The sequence below is a fragment of the Fringilla coelebs genome (genome assembly GCF_963513975.1).
Source record: "Fringilla coelebs genome assembly, chromosome: 7".
NCBI classification, from domain to species: domain Eukaryota; kingdom Metazoa; phylum Chordata; class Aves; order Passeriformes; family Fringillidae; genus Fringilla; species Fringilla coelebs.
In genome coordinates this window covers 4,174,059-4,191,212 of record NC_140035.1, presented here as the reverse complement: position 1 = coordinate 4,191,212, position 17,154 = coordinate 4,174,059, and the positions used below count along the sequence as shown (strand labels likewise).

General features: G+C 39.9%; 1 protein-coding gene across 1 annotated transcript in view; it reads left to right on the top strand.

The window, feature by feature from the left end:
• Positions 1-17,154, top strand: part of KYNU (kynureninase) — a gene marked incomplete at its 5' end in the record, with an annotated part of 57,597 nt that overhangs the window by 20,702 nt on the left and 19,741 nt on the right. Inside the window, 6 exons of the mRNA XM_084208980.1 lie at positions 1,590-1,651; positions 2,981-3,052; positions 4,539-4,613; positions 5,902-6,048; positions 12,297-12,395; positions 13,136-13,209. Coding sequence (XP_084065106.1) covers positions 1,590-1,651; positions 2,981-3,052; positions 4,539-4,613; positions 5,902-6,048; positions 12,297-12,395; positions 13,136-13,209 — 529 coding nt within the window. The remainder of the gene's footprint in view (positions 1-1,589; positions 1,652-2,980; positions 3,053-4,538; positions 4,614-5,901; positions 6,049-12,296; positions 12,396-13,135; positions 13,210-17,154) is intronic.

Below are 17,154 nucleotides of genomic sequence, written 5' to 3'. Positions count from 1 at the left end.
CTTCCAGCAGCATGGAGCCTTAAGATGCAATGCTATCAGAGGGAAGAAAAGAAAGCAAAGGAAAGGAGTTTAAGTGAAGAAAAAAAGCTTATTCTTCCCTATGAAGAAAGTCCTTAATATATTTCTTTCTACAAACTTGATGATGTTCCTGGTGTCTGAAGGAGGAGGGAGCTTAGTCATTTTTGTGTGGCTCATCCCCTGGACTGATCATTCCCAGTCAATGACACCTGTTTTCCAAATCCTTCTGTCCAAAACCTGGAGATTTCAGCAACAAGTGGAAATGTCCTTGAACACCTCAATGAGAATGGTGCTTGGCTTTTCCTGGGCTGGCAGAAGCTGAGGCTTGCTTGAGAGGAATGTATGAATTAATTATAATTATAGATTTCAGTGTTCTTTGGCTATATTTGCCTGCATTGGGTTGAACCCATTGTTATATCATTTCTCCTACACTGACATAGCAATCACTCTGTAAATTTAAACTGTTTAGGATATGGTGGCAGTGTGTCAGGTATCCCCCAAGGCAGGGACAAGAGAAATTCAGAGTTCAGCTTTCCTTTTCTTGTGCCTCCCCTTACCCTTTTATATCCCCAAATCAGCTTTTCCTTCTTCTTTATTGATTCCAAGAGTGGCTGTTGCCCTCCCTGCCTGCTTACACTTCTCTTCATCCCTCCCTCTCTGCAGCCTCTCTCCACATTCGGTGAATCTGAGGCTGAGTGAGGATCAGGACAAGATGCATGAACACATCTCCCATCTGAAGAAGACTCTCAAAATGTTGATTTGTCTCAAGAATGAATTTCTCTTTTTCAACAACAGACACCAAGCATACCAGAAAGAAACAGGAATTCATTTTCTCCGTGTCTTGGTGCTGCCCAACACACAATTCCTTGTCCTACCTAAAACCTTTCACCAGGGCTTGACAAATGCTGGAGAATTTGTTACTAAATACTTGCTAACAACAATTAGTTGTTACTAATTAGCTCTGCTTGTGATTAGCTGTAGTCCAAAGGCATCTGTTATTATCCTCCTTGGAGCAACGTGGGTATGGCTTCTTGTAAAGCTTATACATTAATAATGGACTGTTATATCCAATAGGTCAATTTTGCTTATTTAATTTTTTAATTAGGGATGAGATTTATCTTGACATTACAGTAATCACTTACAACAGATGATTATCTCAATATGCTTTCTCACTTGTGTTACATATGAACTTCTGACAAAACTAAGTCTTCAAGTCTTGCTTTACATATAGTCTTTGTGACCTCACTTGTCTGAGATATTCAAGATAATAAATCCACTGGTGGTTTGCTGGGAAATGGAAAGATTTAGTTGTGGGGTTGTTTTGTTTTCTGTGTCTGACCTGAAAAAATAAATATTTTCCTGCCAGTGCAGCATAGAGAGTCAGACAAGAAATCTTTTTATTTCACTCTGATGACACCATAAACATTTGTTTCCTTTCCAGGCTTTGGAGAGACACTGACTGAATTCTTTTGCTTTCTCACTACTGTTCTCTGCTCTCTGTTCTATTTCTCTGAAATTTTAAAGAAATACTCCAACCATTTTTCAAATTTTTTATCTTTTTCATTTTTTAGGGGCCAAAACACAAGAAATAGCCTTAATGAATGGGCTGACTGTTAACTTGCACCTTCAGATGGTATGTCTTTATGATGAATATTTGATCTTGTGTTGACAAGTATTTTTCTCCTTTCTTTGTGTGTGTGTAAGCAAAGTGCTTTCTGAGAACCTCACAGAGACAGCACTGGGTGACAGATTAAGTTTTTAAGCCTTGGGAGTTGTATCTTGAATAATGTATGTGCGAGACCCGGTCTGACTCAATACTAAGCAGGAAAGCTGGACAGAGAAATATTTTCAAGGACTCTGTAAGGGAAGTTTCAGCTGTTCTCACATGTGTTGTATGTCAGTTGCCAGAGGAAATCTTATTATTTAAGAAACATTTACAAGCAACCTCTCAAATTTTGATTCCATGTCAAATTTCAAAGTTAAGGAAACGAGTTCAGCAGTGAGCAAACAAAGCTGTAATATCAGTCAAGTTTAAAATGCAGCTGCTTACAAGAGATGACACTTAGAATTATGCTATTTTATATGTATCAAAAATGTGCTAAAGCATTTTGACTTGCATGCCATAGCAACCATAAATGTGTCTTATTCATGCTCGGGTGTCCCTGTGGCTGCACAGAGCCTGTCTCTGGTTCTCCAATATTTCCAAAGATTTGGTTCCAAAGATTTGGTTTGAGTGTAGATGTGAAGCTTGCTTTGTGTGGTTCTCACAACAAGGTTTATCACTTGGATCTGCTCCTCTGGACCTCTTAAAAATTAATGAACATGGAGCAGGGTAGGTTTAGTACAGTCAATTCAGGTGGCTACTCTGCCCTGAATTAAATGTGAATTTCTGGAGTACACAGACCGTGCAGAGGGTTGTGTAATCCAAGGTAAATTGAGCAGGAGGGCTTGCAAATCTCTGTACTCCTCCTGGCACAGTGGCCAGCCCAGCTTGCCAGGACCTGAGAAGATCACCCACCTCAGGTGCTGAGATCAGGTCTTTGGTCAGCCTTGTTTTGGAGTAAGGGATGATTCCATAACTAAAGTTTAAGTGCAGGGATGTAAATCTAATTCTTTTTCACTGTCTGGTACTCTTCAGCTGCTGCTTTTGATTGCTGGATGGAGCTGGGTGAAATCCCAGCTTGCCTGGCTGCAGTCAAAGCTTTGCCATTGATTCCTGTAAGTGCAAGTTTTCACTGCTGGGTTTTGGTGGCTTTGTTATGGATATGTGAAATACAGTATTGTAACACTTTCCTACTTTGATAAATGTTATATGGACAAAGAAATATTTGTAATTTCTAGGGGATTCTCTGTAGGTCTGCATGACAGTAAAGCAGTCTTTATTAAGTTATATGCTGGGAGCATCTTTCCCATCTCTGCTTAGATAAATTTCAATATTTCTTTCTTTCTTTTTCCTTAACAGTTATCTTTCTTTAAGCCTACTCCAAGACGCTATAAAATTCTTCTAGAAGCAAGAGCCTTTCCATCTGACCATGTAAGAAATTAATATTTCACCATATTTGTATTATTAATCATATTTTTCCAAAGAATATCAGTAGTACAATTTGAATATTTATTAGCTCATCTTGTCCAAGTAACATTACAATAAAAAAATCTGTCAGAAACTTTTGAGCTCAGCATACTTTACAGATCCTAGCTTTATTCCTTTTGTTCAAATAAGAAGTGTTGCATGAGGAAAAGAATGAATGGGTGCATTGATTTATTAGTCTTTTTAAAGACATCGAGCAAACTACTGGCCTAAATCAACTAAAGCTGTAAATGTTTTATTAATTCTTGTTGCAGTTTTACTTTATGAAACCAAATCAATACAAACTCACAACATTAACACTTATATATCCCCAGACAGAGATGGAAATGTTTGTTCTTAGGACTTTAGATTACTAGTTCAAACATAATTTGTCTGCTATAAAATAAGAGACAATAGCCTGTGCATCAGAGCTTCGAGCAAATTAATCTTTGGTTTTGTGGGGCACTGCTACTTTATCATCAGCACCGTAAACTCCTGGAAATTGATAACAAATTTGATCTCTGAGGTGCAATAAAAGTGACTCAAGCTACTAACAGGTTTATTTGTAATGAAGATGCTGGCACAGATGTATACACCTCAAATTGCTTTTATTCTAAGTAATGTTCAGATTAATTCCATATTTGTTCCACATGCACTTGTGCATTTACACTCCATCCTCTTAAATTTCTGTGGCACTTCAGGAATAATCTCTGCAACTGCCACCGCTTCAGTTCCTCTTGTGAAATTTTAAACTCTTTTATACTGTTATTTGATGATTGTTATTTGATCTCCAGGACCATTATTTATCAATAAAATTGGCAGACAGGATTTTTTAAATAGCTTGAGAGTTTAAATCTCTTATTTTCCTCCAGATGTGCAGCAAATAGAAGAGGTGAGGATGTCACAGGGCAGGATGTCTGTGCTGGCCGTACCTCGTTTGTGTTGGCAGCAGGGCATGTGGGTACCCAGGGCTCCTGGAGAAGGGATGCTCAGTCCTCCTTGGCTGTTATCCCTGCAGGCTTGGCTTTCTGGCCTCTGGTGAAGTGCATCCATCACACCACAGGACCATGGAATGGTTTAGGTTGGAAAGGATTTCAAGATTATCATGTTCCCACCCTTCTTCCATGGGCAGGGATGTCACCCACTGGATCAGGTTGCTAAGGGCCCTATCTCCACCCTCATTCTGCTCCATGGATTTATCCTGTGGGATTCAGGCTTTGACTTGGTCCTTGCAAAGGAATTCATTCTCATGTGAATTAAATTCAGATCTTTTTTACTCCAAAGGAAATCTGTGAATTTCTCAGTGGACTTGGATTATGCTTTCAAGCATTACTTTTAGTGAAAGGCAAGACATCTGAACAGCTTTCTCAAGTCTTGATGTGATGTCTTTTTTTCCTTGTAGTTGTTTATCATGTATTTGAGTTAATGCTGTCTACATGGAATTCTCTTCCAGTATGCTGTGGAGTCCCAGCTCCAACTGCATGGGCTGGATGTGGAGAAAAGCATGGTCCTGCTGCAGCCACGGCAGGTTGGTGAGGAACCTGTCCCTTCTGCTTGCTGCCACCAAGGGCAGAAACACCTTTCATGTGAATATTCTCAAATATTCTAGTATAGAAGTTGTAATCTGTGCATTAAAATATAGATGAAATTTATGAATCATAAACAGGTGTCTTTCCGTGCATATTTTTTACATTAGACCCCATTTTATAATTGCTGATTCAATAGTTAACTTTCCCCAGAAGAACAGCAAATACAACAAAAAAGCCATTCTCTCTATTTTTCCTGTTTCCAAAAAAACCCAAACCTGAGTCACCTGCAAAGCATGATTTTGACTCACTGAGAATTCCCAGTGTCCTTTGAATGTCCTGAGGTAAGAGATTGCCATAACACGAGCAGCACTGTGTCTGCATCAGCACGGGCTGAGGGAAAGGTCTGCTCTCAGTAATATGCAATTCAGATTAATTTGAAATGCTGCCTCGCTTCACTTCTGCAGCATTAAGAACTTTGTCACCTAACTATAAACCCAGGGTGACCTTTTGCTTCTGAAATCTGAGTCATCTTGTGAGTAAAGAGCCCACTCCTGAACGCTTGATAGATTTGCAGAGATTGTTGAGATAATAACAGTCCCTTGCAATTCAACCATCTTGCCCAAGCTTTTTTCAGTAACAAGTCTAATTTAATTCTAGGTTTTCACTGCCTAATTGATCCCTAGGTGGTGGTATGTTTTACAAGATCCCTTGCTAGGAAGACAGGAGGAGGATGGGGCAGTAATTTTCCTGTAAAGAATCAAAAATGAGGTTGATTTTTTTTTTTCTTGTGGTTGAAATTCTTCTATATTTAATGACCACAGGTTTGGGGATTTTTGTACTTTTGATGATGTGAGACATTGTTTTTGAAATATGAATATGTCAGGTTTATAATAGCTTCCTGTGGGATACCAAGTTTATCAGAAAAGTAAAGACTGAAGCTGATAGACAACTTTCAAATCTTGTGGGTGTCACAAATTTCAGATGCCACTTAAAAATCATTAGATAGTCTGTCTGCAGCAGGAATTTTTGACTGTAAATTAAAACTGTCAGAAATACTAAAGAGTATGAAGTGAATAGACATTTTACAGCAGGTACCTCCAAGATTCACTTGCTAATGTTTATTTTTTTGAGTTTGCTTGGTCATGGGCACTACCTTTGTATATCATTACCAAGACAAAGGTTTGCTTTTGATCTCCTTTCATGGTAAAATATAGATTATGAAATAAGTGGTGGCAATGTCATTACTGCCAGAGTTGATGTAAAATATGTCCTTTAATTTTGTTTTAGGGGGAGGAGACCTTGAGGACTGAAGATATCCTGTCTGTAATTGAGAAGGAAGGGGACTCTATTGCTGTCATTATGCTCAGTGGGGTGCAGTACTACACGGGACAGTTGTTTGACATCCCTAGAATAACAAGGGCTGGCCAAAAAAAGGTAGGACTGCTCCAGATGTGTCTTTTCATACCAATTTTAGATCAGTTTTCTCTGTGAAATCAGTTGGTCTGGGTTTTTTTTTTGTGGAACAAAACACAGAAATTTTTAGGTCTCTGGTAAAAGGTAAAAGCACTCTGTGCCCAGACCTTTGGGGACAGTGGGCTGCATGAAGAAATAGCCCTGTGGGAGCAATCTTTCAGGCAGATGAATGTTAAACTATTTGGAAAAGGTAATTCATGACTTTTAACTTTGATATGGCTTTTCTTGAAGGGTAGAATACCAAGAGCCTCAGTGAAGGAGGAAGAGGAGGCAATCACAGCTCTAACCTGTCTTTGACAGTTACTTTGTGTAAGATTTCTGAGTTTTTTCTGAACTCTTTCAGCATGAGACTTTCATGATTTTCCTCCTTTCCTCTAGCTGTGTTATGGCAGATTTTGCTCCCCCCTGAGCAGGGAGGTGAGATCCCCATGGAGCCAGCACTGCTCAGACTCCACTGATGAGTTTTCTGGAGACAGGCACAGTGTGGAGCACATCAACATCACAAGATGAGTGTATTTTAGTGATGACTCAGCCTTCAGAGCTTGCAGGCAGTGTGTTCTGTGGACATAGCTGTAAAACTCTTCAACCATCTCAATAGCCTTAGGAATCCAGCAGAAAATAATTTTTAATTAAGTTGTCTTATCAACAGGAGTTCACCAGACTTTCCATGCTGGCAGCCTTTTACTGGATGCAGCTTATCTCATACAAGATTAAACCACTGAAGGGTAAACTTATTTGGTATCACTGGGTTTTTGGCAAACCAGCTAACTCTTTATATTTAATGGTTTAACTCTCTGGAGAGGTTCCTACACTATACATCTTCTGTAGCTGCAGGTTTGGCAGTGGAATTTTTTCTGGACTTCAGGGCGTAAGTTCTGCTGATGCAAAAGATGGTGAAGTCCCCCCTGGGAGAGCAGAGCAGGTGTGAGAGCTGGTGCAGGGCCCGTGGGATGTAAAAAGGGAATGTTCCCACAGAGCAGCACCTGGTGTTAAAACCAGTGTTAGAAACAGCACTAAACAAAACCAACTTCTGACAGGGATATGGAAAAGCAGGGTGAAAAGAAATGTGGGGAGTCAGCTGCAGGGGAAGTGGGTTTGTGCAGGAGCTCCAAAAGCAACACCCTCATGGTGCTTTCCTGGAGTGCCTGCCAGCACTTTGCTGACCACAAAAAAAAAAAAAAAAATCACAATTCCACCGTGCTGGAATGTTAGAAAGGGAAGACAGGTTATTAACAGGATGGTGCCACCCACTGCTCTACTCTCTCTCTCTCCTGGTGGCAGCAGAGCTGCCAACACCTACATGTCTTCAGTGCTGCTTCCCAGAAAGCCGCTCCGTGATGTGTCTGAAAGGTGTCTGAGAAAGAGAGAGAGAAATCTTCCTTCCTTTCCATAAAGATGAACAACCTGGGAAAAAACCTATTGCTTTACCACTTCTCCAAAGATGCTCTCTGGACTGTGGGCTGCAGACTTGGATATGTGGAAGAGATGCAGTTTCACTGATAGCTCTAAACTGCCCCAAAGTGGTGTTCTGGGAGAGAGTAGTCACTCCCAGCTTATTATAGAGAGGGAAAATGGATTGGATGTTTATAAAATCTGAGGAGATAACCAGGACTTGATGGAGAAAGATTAAAATTTCTGCAAGGCAGTGCAAATAGTAATAATATTAACCCACGTGTATGGGCTTCCACAGGGATGCACACGAAACCACCACACACTTTACCCAGAGACTGTGTCATGTTCCTGAAGAGGAGAGCAATTTGTGACAGCAATTCAGCATTCCAGAGGAACAGGTTGATGTCAAAGGCCTGTTTCCATCTGAATGCCTGTTAGAAATGACATCATGTAGACATGAATCTCTTCTTCCACAGATTTTTTCAAGAGAAAGAAAAAAAAACCCATCAAATTGAATTTCTAGTGGTTCGAGTGTGCAGGGTTGAGATCCAGGTAGATTAATGAAGTAAAATATCATTAGTATACTGAAAAAGCAAAATTAATTCAACCTGAAGAACTGTTTGAGTACCCTCAAGGCTTGAAAAGCATGAGCCAGCCGTGTTTTTATTTCCCTCCTGTCAGATACACTCAGCTCAGTGTCCTTACAGATTCTGCCCACAGGTTAAGTGATGTTTATATGTTTATACAAACCCTCCATGTAAGAAACTGTTACACCACACTTCAACGTCTATGTATGACAAATATTTACATGAACAGCCACAAAATCGTTGATTCATGAAGTGTTTATGTTGGTAAGAAGCATTTCTGCTCCCTGCTGCTTATCTTGGACACAAGGCTTCTGGCTATCAAAATGCCTGAAATGTGGGGGTTTCAAAAGAATTGGCTCCTCTCCTCTTTTCCAGGCCAGAGGTGGGGTTAGGAGCTGCTGTTGGATTAGAGGAAAACAAAAACAACTGCTGAAGCAGAATCACTAGTGTCTTTGTGTCTATACATGGCTTTAATTTGACTTACCATATCTCCTTCAAGAGCTTCTGGACCTGATGAATCCAGAATTGTCTTCTCGTCAACATATTGTCACAGATAGGCTGAAAGTTCTTTTGAAAGCAGATAAGACTGAAAAGTCACGTTTGTAGCAAAAATGCAAGGCTCTCCTTCCCAGGGATGAAGGATGGGGGATGACCCTGCACTCCTGAACAGAAAATAGGTTGGGGAGAACTGACAAGCAAAGGATTCAGAAGGGGAAAATACAAGGTGAAAATGCTGTTTGGTAGAAGACAGGGAAAAAAAAATCACTTGTCAGCCAGTATGTCAGAGAGAAAAGTCCTACACAGATGGTCTTAATAATTCTTTTAATGTACTGTTGAAATAAAGTCCCACAGTGTTGTGCCCTATCAGGGCTTGGCAAGAGATTTGAGCTGTGAGCTCTGGAGGCCTGGAAAATGTCCTAGGATTCTTGAGGTCAATCATTTATGAATTAAGTTACTGATTTCCTTTTACATTTTTTAAGCCAATTTCCTAAGTTCTCTGCGTACATTAAGATTCCTCCCAGAGTGAAAGCTCTGCACATAGACAGCTTCATTAAGTCATTAAATATTAAATGAACTAAATTAAGCTTGAAAAATTACCTCAGGCTATTTTTCCATCTAAGGACTCTCAGATAAATCGAAATTACTACGTATTGTGCAAGAGACTCATCAGCAGGCTGAGGAGGATGTACCAGTTTTCCTTGTTTCATACTTTCAAGCTTGCTCTAGAGGATGGAGGAGGCTGAGTTGTTTTATTCTTCTACAAGTGAAGAAATGGTTGACTTTTAGGAGATTCTACCTTTCAAATACAATTTTCATTTCATAAGTTATATCGTACTTTCCACTGACTCTGTACTGTTATGTAAAATATTTTAATCTCTTGAGTCCCAGTAGGAAGAGCTTTAAGATCCTTCATCTTCATTTCTTTTCCTGTCTCTCTTTCTAAATGTCCCAGCTTTGCTGGCGTGAAGCTGTCATTTCTCTCCCTCTCTCCAAATGTCATTGTCCATGCTGAGTTGTTACCTGCTGGTTATCAGCAGCTACCCAGACACTTGGCAGAAATGACTTTTAGATGTTAGAATAAAACAGAAGAGGCAGGGGAGAGCACATGTCCTCTCCTTTGCCCGGAGCAGATGGAGAGCTCTGTTTTCCCCCCAGTCTGGAGAAGCGCCGTTCCCACGCAGTCCTGGTTCTGCGTGGCTTGTGCAGGGAGAGCTGCTTCAGTTTGTTTTACTTTTTCCATGCAATCTGTGTGGCTAAACATTTGCTGTTTGTGTGACTCAAGTGCCAGACACCTCCCTGGGAAAGCAAACCAGCACACCCCATCTTGCAGATGACGACTCGAACAAACTGGTGCGAGTGGGCGTTTCTGAGACGATGCGGGAACCCTGCCAACCCTGAACCCAAATTTCCCGTGCCTCAGTATTGTTAAGTGGAATCTACCAACCAGTTTCAAAGTGGTGGGGAGCAGCTAAAGGAGTTCAGGAAGATGGCCCATGGGTATTATGTCAATGACCTTCTTTTTTGTTCAAGCTGATCTGTTGCAGCCGCTGTCAGTGCCCAAGAACTTTTGTCCATGTCAAGGTAGCACGTGTGGATGTGGTTATGGAGCCTCATTAGTGTGAGGGCATCCAACTGTCCCAAGGTGTCTCCTCCTAGCTTCCACCTACTGTATTTTCATAATTTGATATCATGTAGTTGAAGATAATTTTTTATAGCATATACGGTGTACTGACAGGGAAAGGACAACTGGTTTTGGCACATGATTTATAGAATTAAATTTCTTACATGCTTTTTCCTTATGAGCAATTTACTTTTTTTCTTTTTTTCTTTTTTTTTTGGTTTCAATTTTGTTAATGTACAGCCAGATGCATGCATTCTGCAAGACTCTCATCTGTTATTCCTGGTTTCCACTGAAACCAGTGCATCTGTCATAGAATTGCTTCCAAAAGTTTGTGTGGGATGTACGTACCTGTTAAGGTTTAAATCCACTCAACTGAAGTTTTGAAGTCGATGCCTTAAAACCCTATGACAGCCTCCTCATGCATTGGCAATTGGCTTTAGTTTGCTGTAGCTTATTTCTCTGATCCAAAGCCGTTTTATCCCTGGATGAGAGCATTCCCATCGGAATTCAGCATGTCCCAGCCTCTCTGCATTAGCTTCACCATTTCAGTTGATTTCTCTTAACTTAGTCCTCTGTGTCCCTGTGAAATCAAGACACCACGGCTATTTATTGGGACTCTGGTTCCAACATTTAGATCACGCAAATGCTCTGGCAGTGAGTTTTCTTCCCATCGTTTTGGAGTAATTTTTCAAGCTGATAACTTCACAAATGTCTCCATTAGAATTAACGTGTCACATCTTCTTAAAATGCTGCTCCTTACAAATTGTTATCTAGTTTATACAGAAGATTAAATATACCAAAGTACTGCTTAAATAATTTAGCTAAGACTCCCTCCATGCAAGAAACAGCAGGAGATTCTTAAAAAAACCCTTTGTTTTATTATTGGACGTTGATTTTTCTGAAGCCTGTGCTCTCACTCTTATTCCTACCCTGCTGCTTGCAAGCAAGCTGTTTGTGTTTTAAAAGCAAAATGTAAAATAGCATTTAATTTGTAGTCCAGGCACAAAAAGCAGTTTTATTTCTCTGCTCTTAAATAAATAGCAAGGCTTAGAATAGCTTTTTAGTTTAAAAATGCTGCCATCCAGTGGTTATTTCATGTGTAAAACTCATACTTTTAGATCTAGAAATCTCTCAGTCCTTAGATATTGGGTTCCCCCCACCTTTTTCACAGTGTCCTGTGCAAATTTGGCTTATGCCAAATAAAATACTTTTCACAGAGAAAGGACAGATTCCTTCTTTTTAAGGACAAATACAAAAGTTCTTAAAGATCAAGGCATTGCATAAGCTGCTATCTCATCCATTTGGATTCCCAAAGAACAATGTGCTCCTTGTTTAAATACCAGGGACACCTTGAGCATGAATATATATTGAAATGTAATTGTTCATGGGTAACTGGCATCAGTATGACCATTATTGCTTTGTCTCTGCCTGGGGGTTGTTGTGCCATACAGGAAGTGTTTGTATTTATGCATTTGTTCTCAATACTTGTTTCAAGTACTGCACAAACAAAACCTCAGAAATCTAAACCCTATCCAAGCATCCTTGATTGTTCTCAATACTTGTTTCAAGTACTGCACAAACAAAACCTCAGAAATCTAAACCCTATCCAAGCATCCTTGAAGACAAATCACAGAAAAATTGGGGATTTCTATGTGTATCTGTGGTATAGAGAACTTGTTTCTAGTAATCACTCAGAACGGATGGGACTAGATAGATTAATCATAGAAGGGTTTGGGTTGGAAGGGACCTTAAGATTGGTTTGTCCCATGGGCAGGGACACCCTCCACTGTCCCAGGTTGCTCCAAGCCCCATCCAACCTGGCCTTGAACACTCCCAGGAATGGGGCAGCCACACTTTCTCTGAGTAACTTATTCCAGTGTCTCACCGCCCTCACAGAAAAATATTTCTTCTTAACATCTAACCTAAATCTCCCCTCTTTGAGTTTAAATCCATTCCCACTTATCCTATCACTCTCTGCTTCTTTAAAAAGTTTCTAGGTAGCCTGCACATACTGAGAGCGAGTTAAGCTCTGAGAGACTTCTTTTCAAAATAATATCACAGTGATGATTATCTTAATAAGTAACCCAGTAATTATCTCTTTCCTGCAGGGATGCTTTGTCGGATTCGACCTGGCTCATGCAGTTGGGAACGTAGAGCTTCATTTGCATGACTGGGGAGTAGATTTTGCCTGCTGGTGCTCCTACAAGGTAAAACAGATTCATTGTTGGAGACTGCTTTCCATAATGTCACTCATCTCATGGGTCAGCACACAGGTCAGGTGAATAAGAGCTGCACCTGAACAGCTGAGCAAGATTTTGAATTTGCCACAGCAAAAAGATGGACACTGACTTTAATGGTGCCTCTGTTATGAATTGGTCCAAAAAGCAGCAATGACCTATAGGGTCTTGTGGATGTGAGATGGGTACTGGTGGTGGTTAAACATCTGCCCTGTGGACATGGAATCAGAGACTCTTCCTATTTCTCACACCAAGAAGGTCTCACAGCGATAATATTTTATGAAGTGGTCCCTAAATAAGAGAATATTCTTGTCTAAACTTTAATAATTTCAGATCACAGAGCAAGGTATCTTTAGTTCTTTTAATCCCAGTGGGATTAAGACTCGTCAGACATAGTCAGATGAATTGTTTGATGACTTTGCCATATATATATAGCAAATATATATGGAACTGTTTCAGATGTACTTCAATTTTCTGGCCTCTTAGACTTCAAATACCATACGTAAGCCAAGAGAGATACTTTAAAAACTAATCTGAAAAAATATATCTGCTTTTACCTCCATCAGCACTTTGTGACAAATGCTAAAATCTCCATCTAGAAACCACTAGAAACGTTAAAATTGGTTTGTTTTATAGACCAGGGTGAGGGAAGGAAAGTGATACTTTACAATAATGAGCACAACATGTATATGTTGATTTATTCTTTGCAGTATTTAAATTCTGGAGCAGGAGGCCTTGGTGCTGCCTACATTCATGAAAAGCATTCCAAGAGTATTAAACCAGCGTAAGTATTTTTCTAATAATAAACTTCCGAATAAAAGGTGCTGCGAAGTTGAAATGGGAAAGAAGTTTCTGTTTCAGAATTGAGATCTGAAAGTGAAATTGTGTAAGTTTGTAGCCATAGAATATGGGTATGTGCATCTATTTATAGAAACAGAAGAAAATTCCAGTTTTAATAAGAACTCATTGGGGTAATATTTGTTACTGGTTTATTACTTCAATGAAAAGGGTAATAAACATTTAGACAATTTGATTATCTGACTTTGTTACTTCAGATGGGTTGTTTTCACTAACTTTAGTAAATTTTGAAATTGCTAATGCATATGCTCCCATCTAAAATGCATTTCCTCCTTTGAGTCTGCTACCAATTCTTAACTAAACAGAACCATAAAAGAGAGTGTTGGTAATATTAAAAAAAAAGGATCCAAAATCATGTCTGTGAAGCTGCTTAATATAAAGAGAATATTTAACATCTGCCTTTAAAAATGGATTTTAAATAATTATTGAAGTCTTTGGTTGGTGAACAAAATCAAAGACAGTTTCAACTCTGTGCCTAATAGCTCTTTAGTAGTGGCATGTTTTCATTAAAATTATATCCACTGGTAAAGCTAGGAAGTATTACATGGAGATCTGCTCTGAAAGACTATATAATCCATGGAAAGCTGAGCTATCAGCTGAGGTTAGCTGCATTAACAAAAATACCTGTTATTTAAGCCATTTTATGGCTATACTCTGTCTATTAAGAACACTGAGATAAATACTTTGAATGCACTGACAAATGTAAACATTTCTGGCTGTAATGCTTGGAGAAATTGCTGGCACTTCCTTTTATTTTAGCTCGAAGAACGCAAACCAAATCAGGTTCCAGAGACAAATAATATTATAATAAGCAGCTTTGCTGCACTGTGTGCTGGTTTCAGACTGTCTAGACTCTCAGGAGATAACAAAATAACGCTGATAAGTTCTTTTCAGTCACCCATAACAGAAAACTCATTAGGATGACATATGACCTGTTGTGAGCCAATTCCAAACCTTGTATGTGAGCAAGGGAAAACTTACTGGATATCAGGATATTTCTTCTGGAGAGGCTTTTTCCTGCTCCTCTGTTGCCAGGTGCAGGCATTGCTCCCATGGCCACACCTGGTTGTGTGGCTCCCGTGGATCCTGGTGGTGGGGAACTGGGAAGATACTGAACAGTGGAAAAAATGTGAAAAAATACAGAATAGCAATAGGTGAAATTAATAAAATTCAGTCTTTTTTTCCTCCTTGATGACATTTTGGAACTTTTCTGAGGGAACTAGCTTGGTACTGTGGGTAACAGTTTAGATTAGTTTTCCCTGGACCAGCTCCTTCATACATAGTCATTAATTTGTGCACTGAATCTGGATACTGAATATCTCAAATGAAATTACCTATATGGAATAGGCTTTTCCAGCCTGGGGACAAATTGCAGATATAATTCCAAACTTCCTGCATCGACCCTCTGCATTATTTAATCATAGTTATTTCATATTTCCCAAGATTTGATAATCACTCATCAAATTGTTTGTAGTTCCTATGCCCCCATTGCATTACTTTTCTTTCTTTCCTGCAGCAACCAGCCATTTCAGGTCTCCAAATAAGGCTCTGAGACAAAGGAGAATTTGTCTATGTCAAAGTATTCAATTGTATAGCTGATTTAAATGCAGAGCAATTTGCTGTATGTTGTACAATCAAATAGAGTGGAATTTAACTGCTCGGGAAGTTGCAGGCTCTGCTCTGCAGCTGCAGAGTCCCTGGCTGTCATCTGAAACAAGGATGACACCCAGTGGCCACACAACTTCAGTCAAGAACAGAGGCACCAGCCACTTGTTTCTTTGCACCTCAGCCCACACACGAGCAGGGAATTAAATTCCATTCCAGCTGACACCCTTTCGTCCTGTGAGCTGTCTGAAATAGTGTTCTAACTCATGGCTGGTTTTAGGTGAGTCACTTTTTACTCACCTCTATAAATTTTTCTAATTTGTCTCATCCTTCATATTTCCTGCAAGTTATCGACTAGGTAGTTATTTTAATATGGAAATAATCTATTGTGTCTTAATGGGAAAATGTGTGCTCTGACTGTAATTCAGGGAGGCAGAACATTTGCTTTTTACTGTCTGAGGCTGGGGCAAAAAGGGCTTGTTGGAAATAAAACACTCGGTCCAAAATTGCATTTTTAAAGCCCCCAGACCCAGCTACTGCATATCACCAAAGGAATTTAGGTATTTTGTTTTAACTTCTCCTAAATTTGTGAGTATGCTTTGTCTTATGCCCAGTTTAAGAAACTGGGTTTGTTCCTCTCCAGCTGCTCCCTCAAAAACCAAAACATTTATTTGCTGCTTTCTTTTAAAATGCAACTTGGGATAGAACTGTTTAAAGTATTTAAAATATTTAATAGCCTTCCCATCACTACATGAGGCCATGCCAGAGCTGTTTTCTGCTTTGGGGCTGCCTTGCTGCAAACCTCCACAACCCAGACCTGATGTAAATCAGCAATACCTTAGCCTGTCCCAGCAGACAAAAGGCAAACCAGGGCCACCCTTCTTCATGGAAGTGCAAGCTTCCCACAGGAGTTAGAAAGTTGGGAATTCTGGGGAAAGGATTTCTATCTGAGGGCAGGGCTTGATCTTTAGATCAGGTGAAAGCTGAGGGTGATAGAATCTCCTGTGTCCTGCTGTTGTTTTGTGTCACTGCTAACACCAGCCTGCTGTCCTGCAAACACCTTGGCTTGGCTTGGGATGGTTCTCTAATTCACTGCAGGGGCCATGGCTCTAAAAGTGACATGTTGTAACCAGCCCAATTAACATCTCTACCAAAGCTTGTGGGGTGGTGCTTTGCTAGTCCCCAGCTTTGTCCTGAGAGCAGCAAAACTGAATCAATCTGACATATATGGGTCTGATCTATCCCACTCTCCCATGATCTCACCTCCTTTGAAGTCTCTCTTAATACTCAAATAGCTTTTTTAATACCAGCCTCTATATATCACAATGCAATATATTCCTGGCTATTTGGGTGAGAGTGATTTCTTTATGGGAAGGTTTCAAATTAAAAAAAAAGGACCTGGAGAGAGCAGAGCTATGAAATACTACTGAAACCATCAGGTCAATGCAGGCTGAGCCTGTGCCACCAGGTTTCCATGTAAGTGTTGCAGAGGGGAGGTTTCCAACACACAGAGAGCATTGAAGTGCCCTACTAATACTGAAATTTTGCTTGTCAAGCTGTTTGAGCTCCAGTAAAGTTCCCATTTTAATTTTTGAAATTTTTTGCTCCCTCCCTAATTCTCCATTTATAAAAAGGATAACTTGAATTCCCAAGCAATTTGGATGTAATGAAATGTGAATGTTGGTGAGCACCTGGGGGAGAAGATGCTTGAGTCAGGTGTTCCCAGCAGGGTGTTTGCAGCTGTAGATGGCCAGTAGGCTCAGCTCTGCTGCCAGGGGGTGAAAGGAACAGGAGGAGACAAATTTACAGAGCCCTGAGACAGTAAAATAAGTAAAAGTAAGGCACAGTTTAAACAGATGAAAGGGAAATAAATGTATGTAAAGCAGTCAGGAAAATAATAGATAAACCCTTGCAGAGGATTAAATGAAAACTGTGCAGGGTTTAAAATGAGGGGATTTATCAAGACTTTAGCCCACACTAGCAGCAGGTAGTGTTTAAAAGTAAAAAGTTTCTGTGATGTGAAGAAATGCTGCATGTGCAGGAAGCAGTTGATGTCCAAAGATTTGTTGGCTTTTACCATAGAATAAAAACAAAGTTTGAAAGAGCAAGAAGCAAAAAGGTAATGATTTCATATTAGCTTTGAGGAACAAAAGGCATCTTCAGCGAACTTTTTCACAGACAGAGGTGAGATATCAGCTCTTTTTCTTATACTGCTTCCCCTTTTGGCATTTTGATGCCAATGAAAATGCCAGAGAGCAAATAGCTT